Below are 17,675 nucleotides of genomic sequence, written 5' to 3'. Positions count from 1 at the left end.
TTATTTTGGATTTTTCTCCTTAAAAAATTATGTAGACCAGTGTATATTTTTTCACCATCGGCTTTCAAGATACAATTTTTCAAAATGACCTTTTCAAAAATTACTCGAGGGTCGCGCTGTGGTATTTTGTACAACACGTTGAAAAAATCTCGCTTTTTGTACTCAGCATTAGCGTGGTGTTGGTGGAGGTGATCAACCGCCCGACTGCCGGAAGGTTTTTTTAACAAGGTTAAAAAGAATTCCAAAGTTTCATTTCAATCATGAACCATCAAGTCTGGTCGATCGGTGATTTGGGGTGGAAACAGTCAAGAGTAAAAATAAGTATTTAAAATTCGTAGGTCAATTCAATTATTAACAATATTGACCTTGTTAATCTGAATTTAGTCGAAATAAAACTTTTGAATAAATTTACCGTTTTAATGATAGAATGATTTTCATGCCTGCTGTAGGACTTTGACAACTGCGATAGAACTCAGCGGCTACCGCAATGTTGACATTTTTCTAAAAAATAAACTTGTCTGGGCTAAATTTTAAAACTTCACTGGTTTAATTAGATTCACTGGCTTGTCCAACTTTTTCTGATTGCTGGACAAAAGTTAAAGTAAATGGCAGCAGACGCGCCAACACAGTTTTTTTTTTCAAAACCACAAAGTATAAATATTGTGTTTTCGGGGAAATCGGGATTTTTTTTCTTAAAACATTTTTCTTAATCTCAGATTCATCATGCATGAGCTGAGCTAAGCTTGAGCTTGAACATGATCTTAGATGACCTTACAAGTCAGCATTCATTTATTATGTAACGCTAAAATCTACATTTTTTGAACACTACAACCCTTTTTGAACGAATACCCTTCCCGTGCTGGTTGTGGAGATGGAGAGTGCTCTCGGTCGTCAGTAGCAACAATCATCACACTAACATTTCTTTCCCTTTCCAACTGACTGTAACGACTTGGATCGTTATTGACTAAAATATGTCTGAGCTTTGAGGATTAGTGAAGTATTAGTCCTTATTTATTCAGTTGAGTCTAAGTATAATTCATAACAGTTGGGATCAATCACGGAAGAGAAACCATAAATATTTATGTTTATTTCTTAAAATATTTAGCAAAACTATAGTTTTACAATAAGTTTGAGCTTACTTTCTTCACGCGGTCAAATTTTTGACCATTTTTGAGACTACAAATAACTCCCAAATTGTTGTTTAAGCTTTGTTTAGTACCAAAAAAACACCAGGCGTAAACCAAAAAAGAAGTTCGAAATAAATTGTTATAAAACAGAAAACAATAAAAACAGTAGGTGGCAATATAAAGGGTTAAATTGTTATCGGTGATGTTCCCTGCTCTCAGTAATAGCTGATCGTACGCAGGAGTAGCAAAGAATTGCTCAAAATCATAACGAGGTGGGCATCGGTACCGTACATTATTGAAAAGACAAAAAATTAAAAAAGACAATTCAAACCGTCTCCAGCCAGATGCTGCACAGATTGAACACGTTACTTACACTAGACAATGGACAACTCACAGAACAGCCACTGGCCCAGTGAAGAATTTTTCGTTTGACGAAAAGTTTCCACCGACTGGAGCGGGAATCGAACCCACACTCCAAGGCTTACGATACGCTTAGACTACTGCCGCCGCTAACCGCACGGCCACGAAGCCCAGACAAGTTAATTTCTTTATTCGAAGTAGTGTGCAAGTTATCCTGAGCTCTATAATACGTTTGTCATCTGACATGCGGTTAATTAACAATATTATCTTTCGTATTCAAAAGTAATCATTCGGTAATACTAAAGTGAATTTGGCTGTAATTGCATTTAACAACATTGTATTTTCCGACATTCTGATTTCGATATAAACTAACACATGAAACCTCAGCATCGATGGGATGAAGGAAAAAGATTTCAAAAAAAAAAAGAAGAACAAATTATAGATGTTTTTCCGGTCACCGACCAACCGCTCCGTATCCCACTGAGATAGATTGCGGAATTGATATTTACGCTTGTTTGGCTACGACCAAATTGTACGTACACAAGGTCCCACGTCCAATCGATTCCGCCCCATCATTTCAAAAGGGCAACCATTCCGGCAAGGTCGACACTCTCACCGCAGCAGAGGCCATTTCGGTGACTTGTTGAGGGATATATTATTCATGCTGTTTTCCGCTTTGGTGGACCCAACATGACGAAAAGCGGTTTGTCACCCACTATGTACCGTGAAGCGAATTACGGACCGCCGAAAGATCTTTGTTTGCTGTCGTTTTGTCGATAATCAGGATGAACGGGCGTCTCCGGGGAGGTGTGAAAATGATATGTTTGAACATACGTTCCCAGGAGAGTTCAGTCGATTCGCGACGAATGTGTAAGAAAAAATGTTTCACGTGCACGTGGAATCTTCTCCCGTCGAAATATAATCCCTAATCAGTCATCTAGGCTGTTCTTGCGTTTCAAGGGCAATGCTGAAGCATTTCAAAGGGAAGGGCAATCAAAAGGATAACGTCAAGACAATAAAGTTGTATACTCTCAAATGCCATCAAATCAATTTTGTTAACATTCTTGCAATATAGATTTTTCCATAACACAATGCCTAAAATATCAATTTGTTACCTTACCAGATACCAGTTTATTTTCAAGGATATTCAAAAGTGTGTTGCATTTCATTGAGATTGTTCACAATATCGTCTAAATTAGTTTTTTCTCTAATTCTCTATACTTGGAACATGTAATTGAAAACCCAATTATTTCGTTGAACCTACGGCTAAATGATTCGATGTTTTATGCTGCTCGGTTTTTCTCTGAATTTTTCTCCACCGACCTTTTCTTGTAACCTAGGACCAGTTCGGCTAATATGCCATTACATTAAACATGATCCGTCCCACAAACAAAAAAAAACGTTCCACTGCAATATTAATTTGCTGTGAATATGTTCAACCTACAGGCGGAAAAATTCCTAACCAAAGCAAACTCCTCGACTTTTTGGAAGGCATAACAACCACCCACATTTCCCAACAAATTATTTCTAAGAAGACTGGCTGTCAGTCTATTCCACAGATTAAGCCTACACCAACAAAAAACCGTCTCCTTTTGTCTTTCGTTGCCTCACTCGACAGTATCATATTTTCGTCACCATCACCACAGCACCTTCGACTTTTAACCTAGGTAATTCGCACTTCCACTTTCACTCGACACCAGCACCCCTCACTCACTCACTCACGAAGGTCACTCACTTTTCATTATTGTTCGCTTGCGGCACGTGCTGGCGGGCACCAAAATAAACTAATTAATCAAGAAGGAAATTCGCTGTCCTTAGCACATAGAGAGATAGAAAAAGCTGCCACCATAGGCAACCAACAAAACCTTAGCCGGAAATAATCTCAAGTTTGTTTTTCAAAACATTTCGTTCTATCGTTTCATCATCATCACGTGCCATGCGCGGTCGACCGCTCACAGAACTACCCTGCCGGTTCCTATGTTCTCTCGCAGTGACTTCAACATATGGTCTGTGCTGAAGAATTGCATCGGTAAGGAGCTAAGCAAAATCACCATGCCAGTCGTATTCAACGAGCCGCTGAGGTGAGTATCATCATCAACATGTAGTCTTTGGGAAACGTAAACAGGTAAAGGGGACGCATGGTGCTTTGTACCCGGATAGAAATAACATTCTATTCTATTGAAAAGCATCCCGGAAATATCAGAATTTCTTCTGGTATTTTCTCGTCAATATTAATATTTGCAGCATATCAGTGATGATGTGATACAAATAATTGAACGGCCAGGCCCACTGAGCAGACTAATGGGTTTGAAGATAGTTCAAAAATTTGCGGCAATGGGGCACGGTCGGCGTAGTACTAGATTTGTAGTAATGAGCTGATTTTTTGTATGGTGAGAAGGTCAACTCTCTGTTTCTGCAATGAAATGGTGCAAAAAGCGTGGGTATTATGATTCATGGCCTAATTTGATGCTATTCGAGCAAAACTTTGGATAACTATGATGTTTATGTTGCAAGAAATGGAGAAAACAACAACACTGTTACCCTAAGTTTTGCTCAAACAGCATCAAATTAGGCAAGGTATCATAATACCCCCGCTTTTTGCACCATTTCATTGCAGATACGGAGAATTGACCTTCTCATCATACTAAAATTCAGCTCATTACTACAAATCTAGTACTTCACCGATCTGTCCTATTAGATTATCCACTTATAAATAACATAAATACCGCAATTTTTTGAGTATGATAAAAGAAGAAACGGGGACAACCGTACCAACCGTTTCATTTTCAAGGGCATTTGATATGTAAATATGATTATAATCGTTGGGAGTGGCGTAGCTAAGACGGTTAATGCACACTCCTTGGCTTTGTACCCGGATAGAAATAACATTCAATTCAAAAACGAAATAATAACATCTAAACGAGAAGAACACTGTCAGAGTCTCTTGGTAAATGTTTTCTAAACATGTTACCTTCAAAACGAAGTGCTAGGTTTCTTCGAGTTCCTACAATAAGGTATGCGTAGAGTCCGCCTTCTTTATCCTTCAGTGCTAAAAATGTCATTTAGACATATCTAAATTCAACCACATCCAGCTCATTTTAGAAGCTCAACCTAAGAATATGGTGTATGAAAAACTTGTGCGGCTAGACAAGAAAGTCACGGAGAACCGCTTTATTTTTTTTTTGAATATTTAACCCTTTGGGGACGGATGGGTCGCATGCGCCCAGCCGAGAAAACCGACCATCACCGTCTCCAAAGGGTTAAGGTAAATGTCACGGGCTACCTTCGAAAAATGTCAATTGATGTTTACCATGTGTTGATTTTCAATCAACGGAGGAAAAGAAACGAAGTCCGTGTTTTTAATCGATATATTGGTTCGATAAAAACTTCCTAGAATATAGCGGAAGCATATTAGTGGTCTAATTCATTATTTGTCATTCATTCCATCTCACGTTTAGTTCTTTTTCAGTTCCTTCCTAGAAACATCTTCTTCTAACTCCTCACTTCAGCCTCTTTCCTGTTCCTACTACAAGCTTACTGCCTTTCCTCGTATCCTACTGTCGAAATCCGGTATTTGACCACTTATATAAGTTTGTTATTTAGTTACCAATCAATTAAACTTTTTGGGGGCTTACCAGTTCAATCGTATTGAATTAAGTTACGATAAGCGATCAACTACACTTTTCACGGTAGGCGAACTCTAACCTGTATCAGGAGAACTCATTAAGATATAGGAGTTTAATTTAATGTATGTTTTACCTACTATTCAGTCTCAATTCAATTCCCGAGCACTATTAAATTCACGACTTATAGCACAGTATAGTAGAAATGCTATATGAGTACAATATAGAGAAAATAATTGTATTTTGTAGCACACAATAAACGTTTTGCTGCTTCCACTGATCCTTTTCTCTCTGACACATCTGCCAGTCATTGTCGGTCCGTTGACATTTCTCACGTCACGCATATCAGTTTGCTACGCGTGTTGCGTTTCCGCAGCTACGTGAGGCGCGCCGACCGAGGGGTCGTCACATTATGAATATCATTGACATTTTTCGAAGGTAGTCCGTGACATTTATCTTAAATATTTGAAAAAGATCGAGTTTTCCGTGACATTCTTGTAGAACTTGTGCAGCTAAGTTTTTCATATACCATATTCTTAGGTAGAGCTTCTAAAATGAGCTGGATTTGGTTGAATTTAGATATGTCGAAATGTTATTTTCAGCACTGATCCTAAGTCTCTTACTTATCTTACTGATCAGACTAAGGCTGAAGTGCCCTGTGCTGTACGCAAGAGTCGTCTCCGTTCGACTCGATCCATAGTGGTGCGTCTCGAGTCACGCACTCTGCGAAGCGTCCGCAGATTGTCCTCCACTTGATCGACCCACCTAGCTCGCAGCACGCACACTATGTCTTCTTGTACCGATCGGATTGCTCTTGGAGAACCATGTTAATCGGGTTGCTGTCCGACATCCTGATGAGGTCGGACAACCTCCTCTTCAATCTCTTGGAGGTCAGTGGCCGGAAGTCTTTCATCTTCTGCACGTACTCTTAAATCTGTTACCACGCCACGCCTCTTGGGTATCTGATCAGCAGATTTCTCAAACGAACTAGACAGATCGCCCAAAAACCTTACGCAGTTTTTTACACCGTCCACTGTTGCGTCGATCAGTCTAGTGAGCTTCCTGGGGAAACCGTACTCGTCCATGATTTTCTATTGCTTTATGCGGTCGGTACTGTCGTACGCCGCCTTGAAATCGATGAACAGGTGGTGCGTTGGGATCTGGTATTGGCGGCACTTTTGGAGGATTTGCCGCACGGTGAAGATTTGGTCTGTTGTCGAGCGGTCGTCAACGAAGCCGGCTTGATAACTTCCCAGAAACTCATTAACTTTGGCTGAAACACGACGAAAGATGATTTGGGATATCACTTTGTAGGCGGTATTTAGAATTGTGATCGCTCGGAATTTCTCGCTCTCTAACTTATCACCTTTCCTGTAGATGGGGCAAATGACCCCTTCCACTTTTTCTGGTAGCTGTTCGGTCTCCCAGATCCGGACTATTAGCCGTTGCAGGTAGGTGGCCAACTTTTCCGGGCCCACCTAGATGAGTTCAGCTTCGGTACCATCCTTATCATCTGACTTATGGTTCTTGAGCAGCTGGATAGCATTCTTAACTTCCTTCAACGTGAGAGTTGGCTCGTTGTTGCTCCCTGCTGTACTGACGTAGTCATTCCTTCCGCTGCTGCCTTGGTCCTCCATGTTTGCGCTTTCCGCATCATTCAGGTGTTCGTCGTAGTGCTGCTTCCATCTTTCTATCACATCACGCACCGAAAACAACGTCACTGGCATTCCTGAACTGCTCCATTTCAGTGCAAAACAAAAAGTGGAGGGCATTCAATTAATGGAAACATCAGCCAACTGGATGGCTGCAACGCTTGTCCGCAGGAAATCTGAAAATCTTCCAAGAATTTCTTCGGGATATTTTGCTGAAATCAATTCAAGGATTTCTCTAGTGATGCATTCAAAGATTCCTCCATTATTTTCTTCTCGGATTGCTCCAGCAATTTCATCAGAGATTCATCCAGGATTTTCCTTCAAAGATTCCTTTAAAACTCCGTCAAGGATTTCTCCTGGAATTCAATTAGAAATTTCTCAAATAGTACATCAATGATTTCCATGGAAATTATATCTAAGATTGATTTAGTAAGTTCTTCAATGATTCCTTCAGAAATTTACTCAGGGATTCATTCAGGAGTTCCTTCAATATTCCTCTTCCTTAAGTTCCATTAGAGGTTTCTCCTGGCGTTAATTTAATGATTCTTTTAGAAGTTGTTTCAGATGCTCCTCCAGGAATTTCTTCTTAAATTCGTTCAGGAACTCCGTAAGAGATTGAACTAGGAATTTCTTCATGGTTTTCTCTAGGAATTACTTTAGGGATTCCTCTAGAAATTTATTCGAAGATTCCTTCAGGAGTTTCTTCAAGGATTCTTCCAAGATTTTTTTAGAAAGAGATTAAGAGATTTCTCCTGGAGCTCATTGAGGAATTTCTCTTGGAGTTTCTACAGGGGTTTCTTCTGGAATTCGTTGAGGAATTTCTCCTTGAACTTCTTCAGGGATTCTTCCAGGAATTCCTTCAGAGATTTCTCCAAAAACTTTTCTGAGATTCCACTCCAAGGAAGTGCTTCACGGATTTCTCCAGGATTTTTGTTTTTAGAGGTTCCTCCAGGAGTTTCTCATTGTAATCTTTCAGAGATTTTTCTTGGAATTTTTTGAGAGATTTCTTCTGAAGTTGCTGGATAGATTTTTTTCCAGGAACTCTTGCAGGGAGCCCTACATGAACTCCTTCAGCGATTGTTTCAGATTTTTTTTGAGAATTCCTCCTAAAAATTCTTCAGGGATTTCCCTCAGATTTCCTTCAGAAAATTTTCCAAAGATTTCTTTTAGGATTTCTCCAAAAACATTTTTGGGGATATTTCCAGAAAATAATTCAGCGATTTTTCCAGGAAATCCCTCAAAAACTTATCCAGGAACTCCTTCAGGCATTTTCCTGAAGCCCCTTGATCGATGTTTCCTGTAATTCTATGAAGGATTCCAGGAGCTCCTCCAGGGACTTCTCCAAGAGTTTTTTTTTTATTCATCCAGGAAGTTCCTAATGGATTTCTCCAGGAATTTCTTCTTGGAATCTTTCAGGAATTTATTCAGGAAGCCCTCTAAAAATCTGTCAGGGGTAGGATATTTTTTTAGGGATTCCACCCTGATTATATTCAAGGATTTTTTGTGGTATTCTTTGAGGGATTGCTCCTGGAATTGCTGGAGATGTTTCCTGGAACTCCTTCAAAGACGTCATCAGCAACTCCTTCAGGGATTCTTTTTGAAACTCCTTCTGGAATTCTTATACGAACTCTCTTAGGGATTCCTCCAGAAATTTCTTCTTGAAATTCATCAGGAATTTCTAATTCATTCAGGTGTTTCTTCAGAGATTGCTTTAGAAAATCCGTCGGAGGTTTCTCCTGGACTCCTTCGAGAATTCCTTGATAGATTTCTCAGGGAACGCAGTCCAGGAACTCTTTCAGGCATTCCTTCACGAAATCTTCCAGACGTTCCTTCAGCGATTCCACCTGAAATTTCTTTTGTAATCTATGTCTTTTGCGTCGTCAGGAGTTCCGTCAGGGATTCTCTCAGGAGTTGCTTTATGAGCATTTTTCAGGAATTCTTGCAAAGGTTCATAAGGGGAACCCTTCAGCGTCTTCGGGATTGACTACGAGATTTACTTCAGGATTTCTCTACGTTATGCCCAGCTTACCTGTAGCATTCAGTCTTTGAAGGATCCATCTCATTTGCAATGCGTTGAAAAAAAAAACCCGACGCATACTGAAACGGCTTTCGAGCTGATTTTTTTTTTTATTCTTAATCACTTAACCTAATTTACAGCTCTATTGTCCACTGGGGCACTACGTGAGCAATTTCAATTGACAGCTGCACTTACATTTTGTACAGCGCCTAGATTCTATTCTACTTTATCGAATTGGTTGCCTTTCTATTGCTTTCATTTTTTCTACTTTATACCTAGTAGAATGATGAGCACAAGGATGATGATGGATGGCCGTTGTTCCTTTCCAGTCCGATTGGGGTCCATTATGAGTAGCAGTTCGCCGATGTCCAGGTATCCGGGTTCGTTTGAGCCATGGGGCTCAGAAGAGGGTCAGTGTCAGTTGCTCTCAGGGGAAAAGCAACTGACGAAAAATTGCAATTGCTGGGGCTGGGAATCAAACCCATGACCATCCGCATATGAAGCGGACGTGTGACCAACTACGCCACGGGCCCCGGCAACTTTTGAGCTAAATTGTCTGCAAAGTATCATCGTACATCTTTCTTCAAAAGTTCCTCTTGAAGTTTGTTCAGCGACTCCACCTGAAGTTCCACTTGTGATTCCTGTGATTTGAGAATACAGATCATAGCTTTGTATGATGCAAAAATATTCATAACTTCTGTAGACTCTTAGCTCTAAGCTCAAGAGCTGTATAGAAGAATTCAGTAGTATGCTTGGGGATTATATTGTGCAACTTTATTACCAAGAGTAATGCTATGGTTGTAGAATGCAAGTTGTTCATTGCATTCTTTTGTCATTCTATATTTTGAGTGCCAATGCAGTCCACTGAGATGTTTTACTGGTAAAAATGTACACGTGCGTTGATTCATTTCACACGGTTACTGATATGTTATGCTTCAAAGAACATACAGGGGATACTCAAAATAACTGGGACAGGTAAAATTTTCACTTTTCAAAAAATGTTCAACTCGCTGTAACTTTTTGAAAAGGGCATCAAATATTCTCAAATTTTTACTGTAAGTTCATCAACTAGTTGTGTATCAGTGGTTCAAATTTGGAAAAGATCGGGCTATTTTTCACGAAGATAGGGGTTGTGTGCTAGTAGTGGACCCTGCGCCTATAGTGGACCCCCTTCAGAAAAACTCAAATATAAATGCCCAAATCAACTGTTTCTAGGCAACTTCCACCGGGGGAACATCAATTACATTGCTACACAGCAGTTCCTGGCAAACAAATGACCCAGTGGCCGCAACAATCGGTTATTTTAACTATTTAATGAATGTAAACACTCAAAAGGGTCCACTATACGCACACTCAGGGAGGGTCCACTATAGGCACCGTCGGCGGCGTGACAGCTTGCCTGGAAATCAAATGGGGGGTCCACTATAGGCGCCAAGATATTTGTAAATAATCCTATAATGGACCCCGGTGGTGTCCATTATAGGCAACATCGATGCGTAGTTTCAAATGCGTATTTCACTGGAATAATATATTATTGTTGTATGTTTGACGGTCCTAACATAAAGAGGGGACGTGGAACTTGTTAAAAAAATCTACTTTGGAACAATCCACTGCGTTAACATAGCTAAAAAGCCGCAGAAGTAAATTTCGATGGCTTAGGGGGTCCACTACTAGTACCCAAACCCTATAAAGATTCTTGAAAAGGGTATAATTATCCGATAGCCAACTTTGAGCTTTTATATCTCCGGATTCAATGAACTGATTGCAATGAAATTTTGACCATCCATGACTTATATGATGAACTCTCAAAAACGTTTAACTTTACTTTAAATTTTTAACAAGAGAAAAAGTTATAACGATTTCATTCATTTCACGATTTTTTAGTAAATTCATCATTTCTAATATGCATCCCATTACTTTTTCAATTTATTAGCTATGTTGTAACTTTCCTCCAAAACACATTTATACATAAGTCATTTAGAGGGAAATTAATTGAACTATAATTTGCATCTTGAATTTTGAAACGATGTTGAAGTTTTGGATAATTTGGTGTTTGATTAGAAAAATAATCTAATCGTTATAATTTTCTTCCGTGTTGAGAATTTTAAGTTAAGTCAAAGGTTTTTCATAGCTCATTATACAAGTCATGAATGGTCAAAATTTCATTGCATTCGGTTCATTGAATCCGGAGATATAACAGCTCAAAGTTGGCTATCGAATAATTTTACCTTTTTCTAGAATCTTTATAACTCCGTGGACAATAGTCCGATCTTCTCCAAAATTGGATTACTGATACACAACTAGTTGATGAACTTACAGTAAAAAATTGAGAATATTTGATGCAATTTTCGAAAAGTTACAGCGAGTTGAACATTTTTTAAAAAGTGAAAATTTTACCTGTCCCAGTTATTTTGAGTAACCCCTGTATTGTTTCACGTGACATGCTCTGAAACTGGGTGATTTGATGTGTTTTTCAACTCCAAAGAATAGATGAAGTTTGTAGTATCGATAAAGTTATAAAAGCCCAACTTTGTAGGTAATGGGAGTCATAAAATAACCATCTCCGTTTACGTCAATCGATTCGAAAAGATCTGGTCAAATCATGATCCAATCAAGCTACCAATATGAGCTGTTTTCACTTCCACCGCACGACAGCCATTTGAAGGAAAACGTGCCCGACGCTTAAATATTCAAGATTCAATTATCAACCCATAACTGATTATGCGTTCTCTCGTGTTATTGCTTCTGCCTTCCCCGCAGCTTTCTGCAGCGAATGACCGAGTACATGGAGTACGCCAAACTGCTGCGGATAGCATCGGAACAGTCGGACCCCATCGAGCGGCTAAAGTATGTGTCGGCATTCGCGGTGTCCGCACTCGCATCCAACTGGGAACGCCTCGGGAAACCCTTCAATCCACTGCTGGGCGAAACGTACGAGCTCACACGGCCCGAGTTCCGGATCATCTGCGAACAGGTGAGTCATTTCATAGGATCTGAAGGTGGGGAACTTCAATAGCCCGTATGTTCCAGGTATCGCACCACCCACCTATTTCGGCGTTTCATGCCGACTCGGAAAGTTTTTCCTTCCACGGATCGATTCATCCGAAGCTGAAATTCTGGGGCAAGAGCGTGGAGATCCAACCGAAGGGAACGGTGACCGTCGAGTTCCCGAAACTGGGCGAAGCATACTCGTGGTGCAATGTGAACTGCTGCGTACACAATATTATTGTGGGCAAGTTATGGATCGAGCAGTATGGTATGATGGATGTTGTTAGCCACAAGAACGGCCTGAAGGCAACGCTCAACTTCAAGACGGCCGGCGTGGGAAATAAGGATTTGCATCGGGTCGAGGGCTACATCTCCGATAGGAAGTAAGTACCAATGTTCTCCTCTGGTTCTACGATAAAGCTGAACAACCATGCGTCTCCATTTCTAGCAAGCGAAAGACACACTTCCTGTACGGTAAGTGGACGGAGTTCATAAAGTGTACCGATTACACGTCCTATGAGGAGTATTGCAAAGAGAACGGTTACAAGTTCAAACGAGCGGATGAACGAAGCAAGAGTCCAAACGAATCGCCGGGAACCACCCCTAGGAAGGTGTTGTCTAAGCTGAACAGTCTCAAGATGAGTTCCTTCAAAAGTCTATCCATATCGGAGGTAGGAAGCGGTTTGAAAGTTTTAATGTTATGATTTGATAACGAGATATTTGTTTCTTGCAGCCTGATGATCCCCCGGAACCTTCCGAAGGCGACATTCCCAAAAGTGATTCCACCTACTCGATCGATATTCCAAACTCGGTCTCCCTGTGGGAGGCAGAAGCTCGGCCTGGAAATACAGCCGAGTATTACCAATTTACGAACTTTGCCATGTCACTAAACCAACTGGAGGATCATATGAAGCAGCCCCGGGCCCTATGCCCAACGGATTCCCGGCTGCGGCCCGATATCCGGAAGCTGGAGCAAGGCGACATGGACGGAGCGGCGGCGGAGAAAACTAGGCTGGAGGAAAAGCAGCGCGAAAATCGAAAGAAAAGTAAAAAGGGAGACGACGGAGGGCTTTTCCCAAGGTGAGATTTGAAGCATATTTGGAGGATGTGAATCGGAATATTTGGAATATTTTCAGGTGGTTCAAGCATACGATCAACCCGCATACCAAGCAAGAAGATTGGATATATCAGGGCGGCTACTGGGAACGAACGGACGACACACTCGAACTGGACATATTTTGAACGCATTAGACCGTGCAGTGGACAAAATCCGAGCAGCTATCTCCTTTCGTATCACATATACCTTCAACAAACATGCATTTTTGTCAGAAGTTACCAATGAATCTCATATAACAGCTCTAATGTCACAGAAAAAAAAGCAGATTTTACACGAGACCACTGTTAGAAGAGAACGATAGTTACAGGTGCTTCATCGGATGTGCGTGCATATTTTAATCAACTTTTGCAGACATTCAAGTATAGCTGCATTCCATTACTTAGAAGACATTAAAATTAAGCAACACAACAAGTTTGGCACGGGAAAAGAAGCTTCTTAATTCTCAAAGGAGCTCTATCATTGAAGCAAACGTTTGACAACAGTGTATTGTAGCAAGGAGCAAAGATCAACCACATACATCCACATGTACACAAACACACATACACACGAACCAAAAAAAAAACTTTTTGCCTGCGCTGAGAGAGTGCCAACGGGGCTAGGACACAAACACATTATGGAAATTGTCTATCTACTCCCAAAAACTTTTGCAACCAATGTGATGAAAGTGTACTAAAACTTAACAACTGTTGCATTCAAAATAGCGACATCCATTAACTAGATAAGTGGTGTTCCAAAGTACCTGGAACGATTTACATGCATTTTTCCATCATAAATTTCAAATTTGCATGAAAATCAAATGCAAAATATGTCTAACAGAATTGTTGAGTTAGGGTAACAATTTACTTCGCTTATGCGCTAATTCCCGTCACATCAGATGAAAAATAGCCAATCATTACATATGTTCCGACTTACTATTGCCAATACCTCATTAGATGAAAACAAAAACTATCGATTAATTTCAATTCAATTTCACTCCAACTTAGGAGTTAACGATTTTAATCGTTTTGCGTACGACGAAGGCAATCGCACCAAAGCAGCAGCTAGCCAAATTGTTCTTCCATCACTGGTCAATTTTCACTTCGCCAGATTCACTTATTGAACCAACCTTCAGTTTACACCCACAAAAAACTCTGTGACACTTCAAAGTTGGATTTTCTACATACGAAACATCTTTTTGACAAACACAGGGAAAGATTTATTCGCTGCACTGTAATAGATAGCGTATTATGATCTGGTGGGAAAAATATGTTAATTGAAATATTTCAATCATCGCACTTTGAATACATGATTTGATTTGGATTGCGAGGACTTTGATCGACTTTTCGAATGAACACCTACGGTCTAATCATATTTGTGAGCAGCCTATGTACCATAGTGTCACGTAGGTGTGCCAGAAATTAAATTAAGGTTGCGCCCAAAATAGACGTGGACTAGACGGAAATTGAATTCGAGGGATAATTATTCAATATTTTTTTAAGGGAAATTGTAGTTCTTTCAAAATATTTTCTACATGATATGGAAGCTAATTTATAAATTAGTAATTGGTACCAAAATGGCCATGAGGCGTTAGGCGAGGTGCAAGAATAAATCCGATGATTATTGGTCTGTGCTTAAATAGACGGGAATTATACATGATATATTCTTGATTCTACAAGCTATCACAAAAGGTATAGGACCTTTTTATAATTGATATTTAGGAGAAGAAGAAAACGTTATCATGGAAATTAGGTAACCGGACCAAAATAACGTAAGACATTGCCATCCACGTATGTACTAACCAGTGCTGAAATAGTAGTTTACGCAACAAGGTGTAGAATGAAGATTTTTACAGCACGAATCGTACATTTATCCAACGAGGCTTGCCGAGTTGGATAATTACGACGAGTGCTGTAAAAATCGAGTTCTGCACCGAGTTTCGTACAACGTTTTTTGCAACTTCATAAATTATCACTTGAGGATAGTTTTTAACAAAACTTTTTCATCAGACTGCACACTGATGTTCATAGCCATGATTAAGGAAGTCTGATCATAGCAGGTTATACTGTGCAGTTGTCACAATTTTTCAAACCAGCGTCCAGAAAGCATCAATAAGTTGATTAAAATTGAAAACAGTGCTGTAATGGTTCATTACGCAACGCAAATCAGTGCTGTAATGAACCATTACAGCACTGTTAATTTGGTGTGGGAAAGTAGGCCTTTTCCTGACAGATTTGCGTGAGGTAAAATGGCCTATTACGATGAGAAGTTGCAAAAATGTCATTTCGACATATCTAAATTCAACCACATCCAGTTCATTTTAGAAGCTCAACCTGAGAATATGATATATGAAAAACTTGTGCGGCTAGACCAGCTCTACAAGCAAGTCACGGAAAATCCGTTCTTTTTCGAATATTTAAGGTAAATGTCACGGACTACCTTCGAAAAATGCCAATGATATTTATGGTGAATATCAATTGGCGTTTTTCGAAGATGGTCCGTGACATTTACTTTAATTATTCAAAAAAGAGGTTTTCCGTGAATTTCTTGTAGAACTGGTCTAGCCGCACAAGTTTATCATATACCGTATTCTCAGGTTGAGCTTCTAAAATGAGCTGGATGTGGTTGAATTTGGAAGTGTCGAAATGACATTTTCAGCACTGGTACTAACACTTATCTAATCAATGGATGTCCCTATACGACCAGAAGAGACATCATGTTTGGCATGATAGTTTGACACCGCTGAAAGTTATGTAGCCAGCCATAAATGTAGCAGCATTTTAGGATTAACAAAAGAAACAAACGAACAACAGAGATCTTCGAAGCAGTGGGAAAAAAATCAATTCCAGCCAGAATGGCAATAAAAAAACAAGAAAACTTAAAGCTACCAAACCGAATTCGACAATATTTAATATAATTTTAAGCATCATTTAGGGAAGAAAAGTTAGAAACAGCTATGTGTATTTTTGAAGACAAAAAATCTATAGGTAAACGTAAAACAGAGTTAGAAATAAATAAGTTATGGAGCAATTTACAAGGGTTGAAAATTTGAACGAGGCATTCGAAAAATGTATACTCCATCAGATGACATGTTTAGGAATACTTTAATTTCTATTCACTGTAATTTTAAACTTTTTTCGGCATAAGGAAGAAAGTTAGAAATAATGCACAGGGTATTTTGGCCCATTATATGTATTACGCATTCTGGACCATTTCGTAAGGTAGATTGTTCAGAAGGATAAAAGCTTTCACTTTAAAGCAATTTAGTTCGATATTCGCTCACTATGTCGCAAGTGTTCTTATGAGCTACCAGTTTGAAAATTTTAGAATTTTCTTGAGAAAATCTCAGGAAATTTGTTTGACAAGCATTTCAGTAATTACTCGAAAAATTCCTTCGGCAAATCTTTAGGGAATCCTTTAAGGCATTTATTTCTAAATTCTTCCAGCATTAGTTTTTGGAAATATGCTGAAATGATATGCTGGAGTGGGGTAAGAGTTTCTTTTGAAGTTTTTGAGCTCAATTCAAATTATATCTTTCGGGTGTCAAGGTTGTTCGAAGCTTTTGAAAAAGAGTCTTTCACTCCAAAAATTATGAAAATTGATCAATATTTCGAAAATTGTAATTGTAATTGTAATTGCTCAGTCCACACCCAGGCCGACAACTGTCAGCCCATCTGCTTGTAGGCAGATGTGGACCTACTAAGCCTCCCCCGTTAACATGTCCTACACCGAATTAGCACACCGGGATCTTCCACAGGCAGGCGCTGGCGTTACCAGTCCCAACAAGTGTCAGATACATTAAATAGATGGGGTAGAGGATATAGGAAGATGTAGGAATAGGATGGAAAGAGGCAGAAAATGAAGAGATAGTAGAGAGGTTTCGATTTTGTTGCTGAAACGAGAAAAAGAAAGAATGATAAAGAACATTTTAGTGATATGTTCATAGATTATGATTTGGTCGATAATTTCTCATCTATTTTGTTTCCATATCGTTGCATCGGTGACCATTTTCATCGCCTTTCTAGTTTTTGTTAGGGCCATCTCGCGTTTTTTCGTCATGTCCTCTTCGCCGGTTGGCGACGTTCGGGATGTAAGTAGAAAAGCATGCATTTAATATGATTAGTACGACAGTAATTGTGATTGCTCAGTACTTCCAGCCCATTTGTCCGCAGTATATATCAGGCATCCCGTTTTAACAAGTCCTACACAGAATTAGAAACCCGGATCTCCCACAGACAGTCCTAACTAGTGTCAGATAAGTTCAATTGAGGATAGGAAGCGGCAAAATGAGAAGACAGTAGAGAAGGTTTGGTACATTGGTAGCTGTGTTCATGTGATGTTTGTCTGACATTGAAACACTATTTTCCCTAAGTGTTTAACTCTCTACCCCAAATGTCTGATCAGATGTATAGTTTGGCAATTCTATGTCCATACATCTTTTATCGAGAAGGAATAATGTTGTTTACTGTTATAAAATAATTCAGTTAAGGGGCAGCTAATGCATTGTAATCCAGAATAAACCTACAGAAAATGTCCCAATAAAAAGTTAACACTAGTTCAACTAACTACACAAACTAAAAAGTGTTATTATATTTTACTAATGATTTCATCCTAATCTTGACCCTAATATAGTTATGCGCTTAGTGTAAGTGGACGCCGCTTATGATTTTGGTTGGACAATGATCAAAAATAGTGTTGTTTCGACAATAGTCACATACTATGCCCTACGACATTGACGATTCTATTGTCTATGGCTCACCTATTTGGCGCCACCCAGCAGGGACTTGGTCTGGTACCCAATTCAGTATATCCGCT

The 17,675-nt window shown here is 39.5% G+C and overlaps 1 protein-coding gene across 4 annotated transcripts in view; it reads left to right on the top strand.

The window, feature by feature from the left end:
* LOC109407724 (oxysterol-binding protein-related protein 2) overlaps positions 1 to 13,431 on the top strand; it is a 73,492-nt gene extending 60,061 nt beyond the window's left edge. For all 4 annotated transcript variants that reach the window (XM_062854427.1, XM_019680876.3, XM_019680872.3 and 1 more), the window contains 6 exons: positions 3,446 to 3,568; positions 11,540 to 11,753; positions 11,810 to 12,150; positions 12,216 to 12,438; positions 12,501 to 12,847; positions 12,904 to 13,431. In XM_062854427.1, the coding sequence (XP_062710411.1) occupies positions 3,446 to 3,568; positions 11,540 to 11,753; positions 11,810 to 12,150; positions 12,216 to 12,438; positions 12,501 to 12,847; positions 12,904 to 13,009 (1,354 nt within the window). In that variant the 3' untranslated portion in view covers positions 13,010 to 13,431. The remainder of the gene's footprint in view (positions 1 to 3,445; positions 3,569 to 11,539; positions 11,754 to 11,809; positions 12,151 to 12,215; positions 12,439 to 12,500; positions 12,848 to 12,903) is intronic.
* Positions 13,432 to 17,675: the final 4,244 nt, after the last annotated feature.

The sequence above is a fragment of the Aedes albopictus genome, chromosome 2, assembly GCF_035046485.1.
Source record: "Aedes albopictus strain Foshan chromosome 2, AalbF5, whole genome shotgun sequence".
Classification (NCBI taxonomy): domain Eukaryota; kingdom Metazoa; phylum Arthropoda; class Insecta; order Diptera; family Culicidae; genus Aedes; species Aedes albopictus.
The sequence above is the reverse complement of the archived record's forward strand: the minus strand, read 5'-3'. Positions and strand labels throughout refer to the sequence as shown.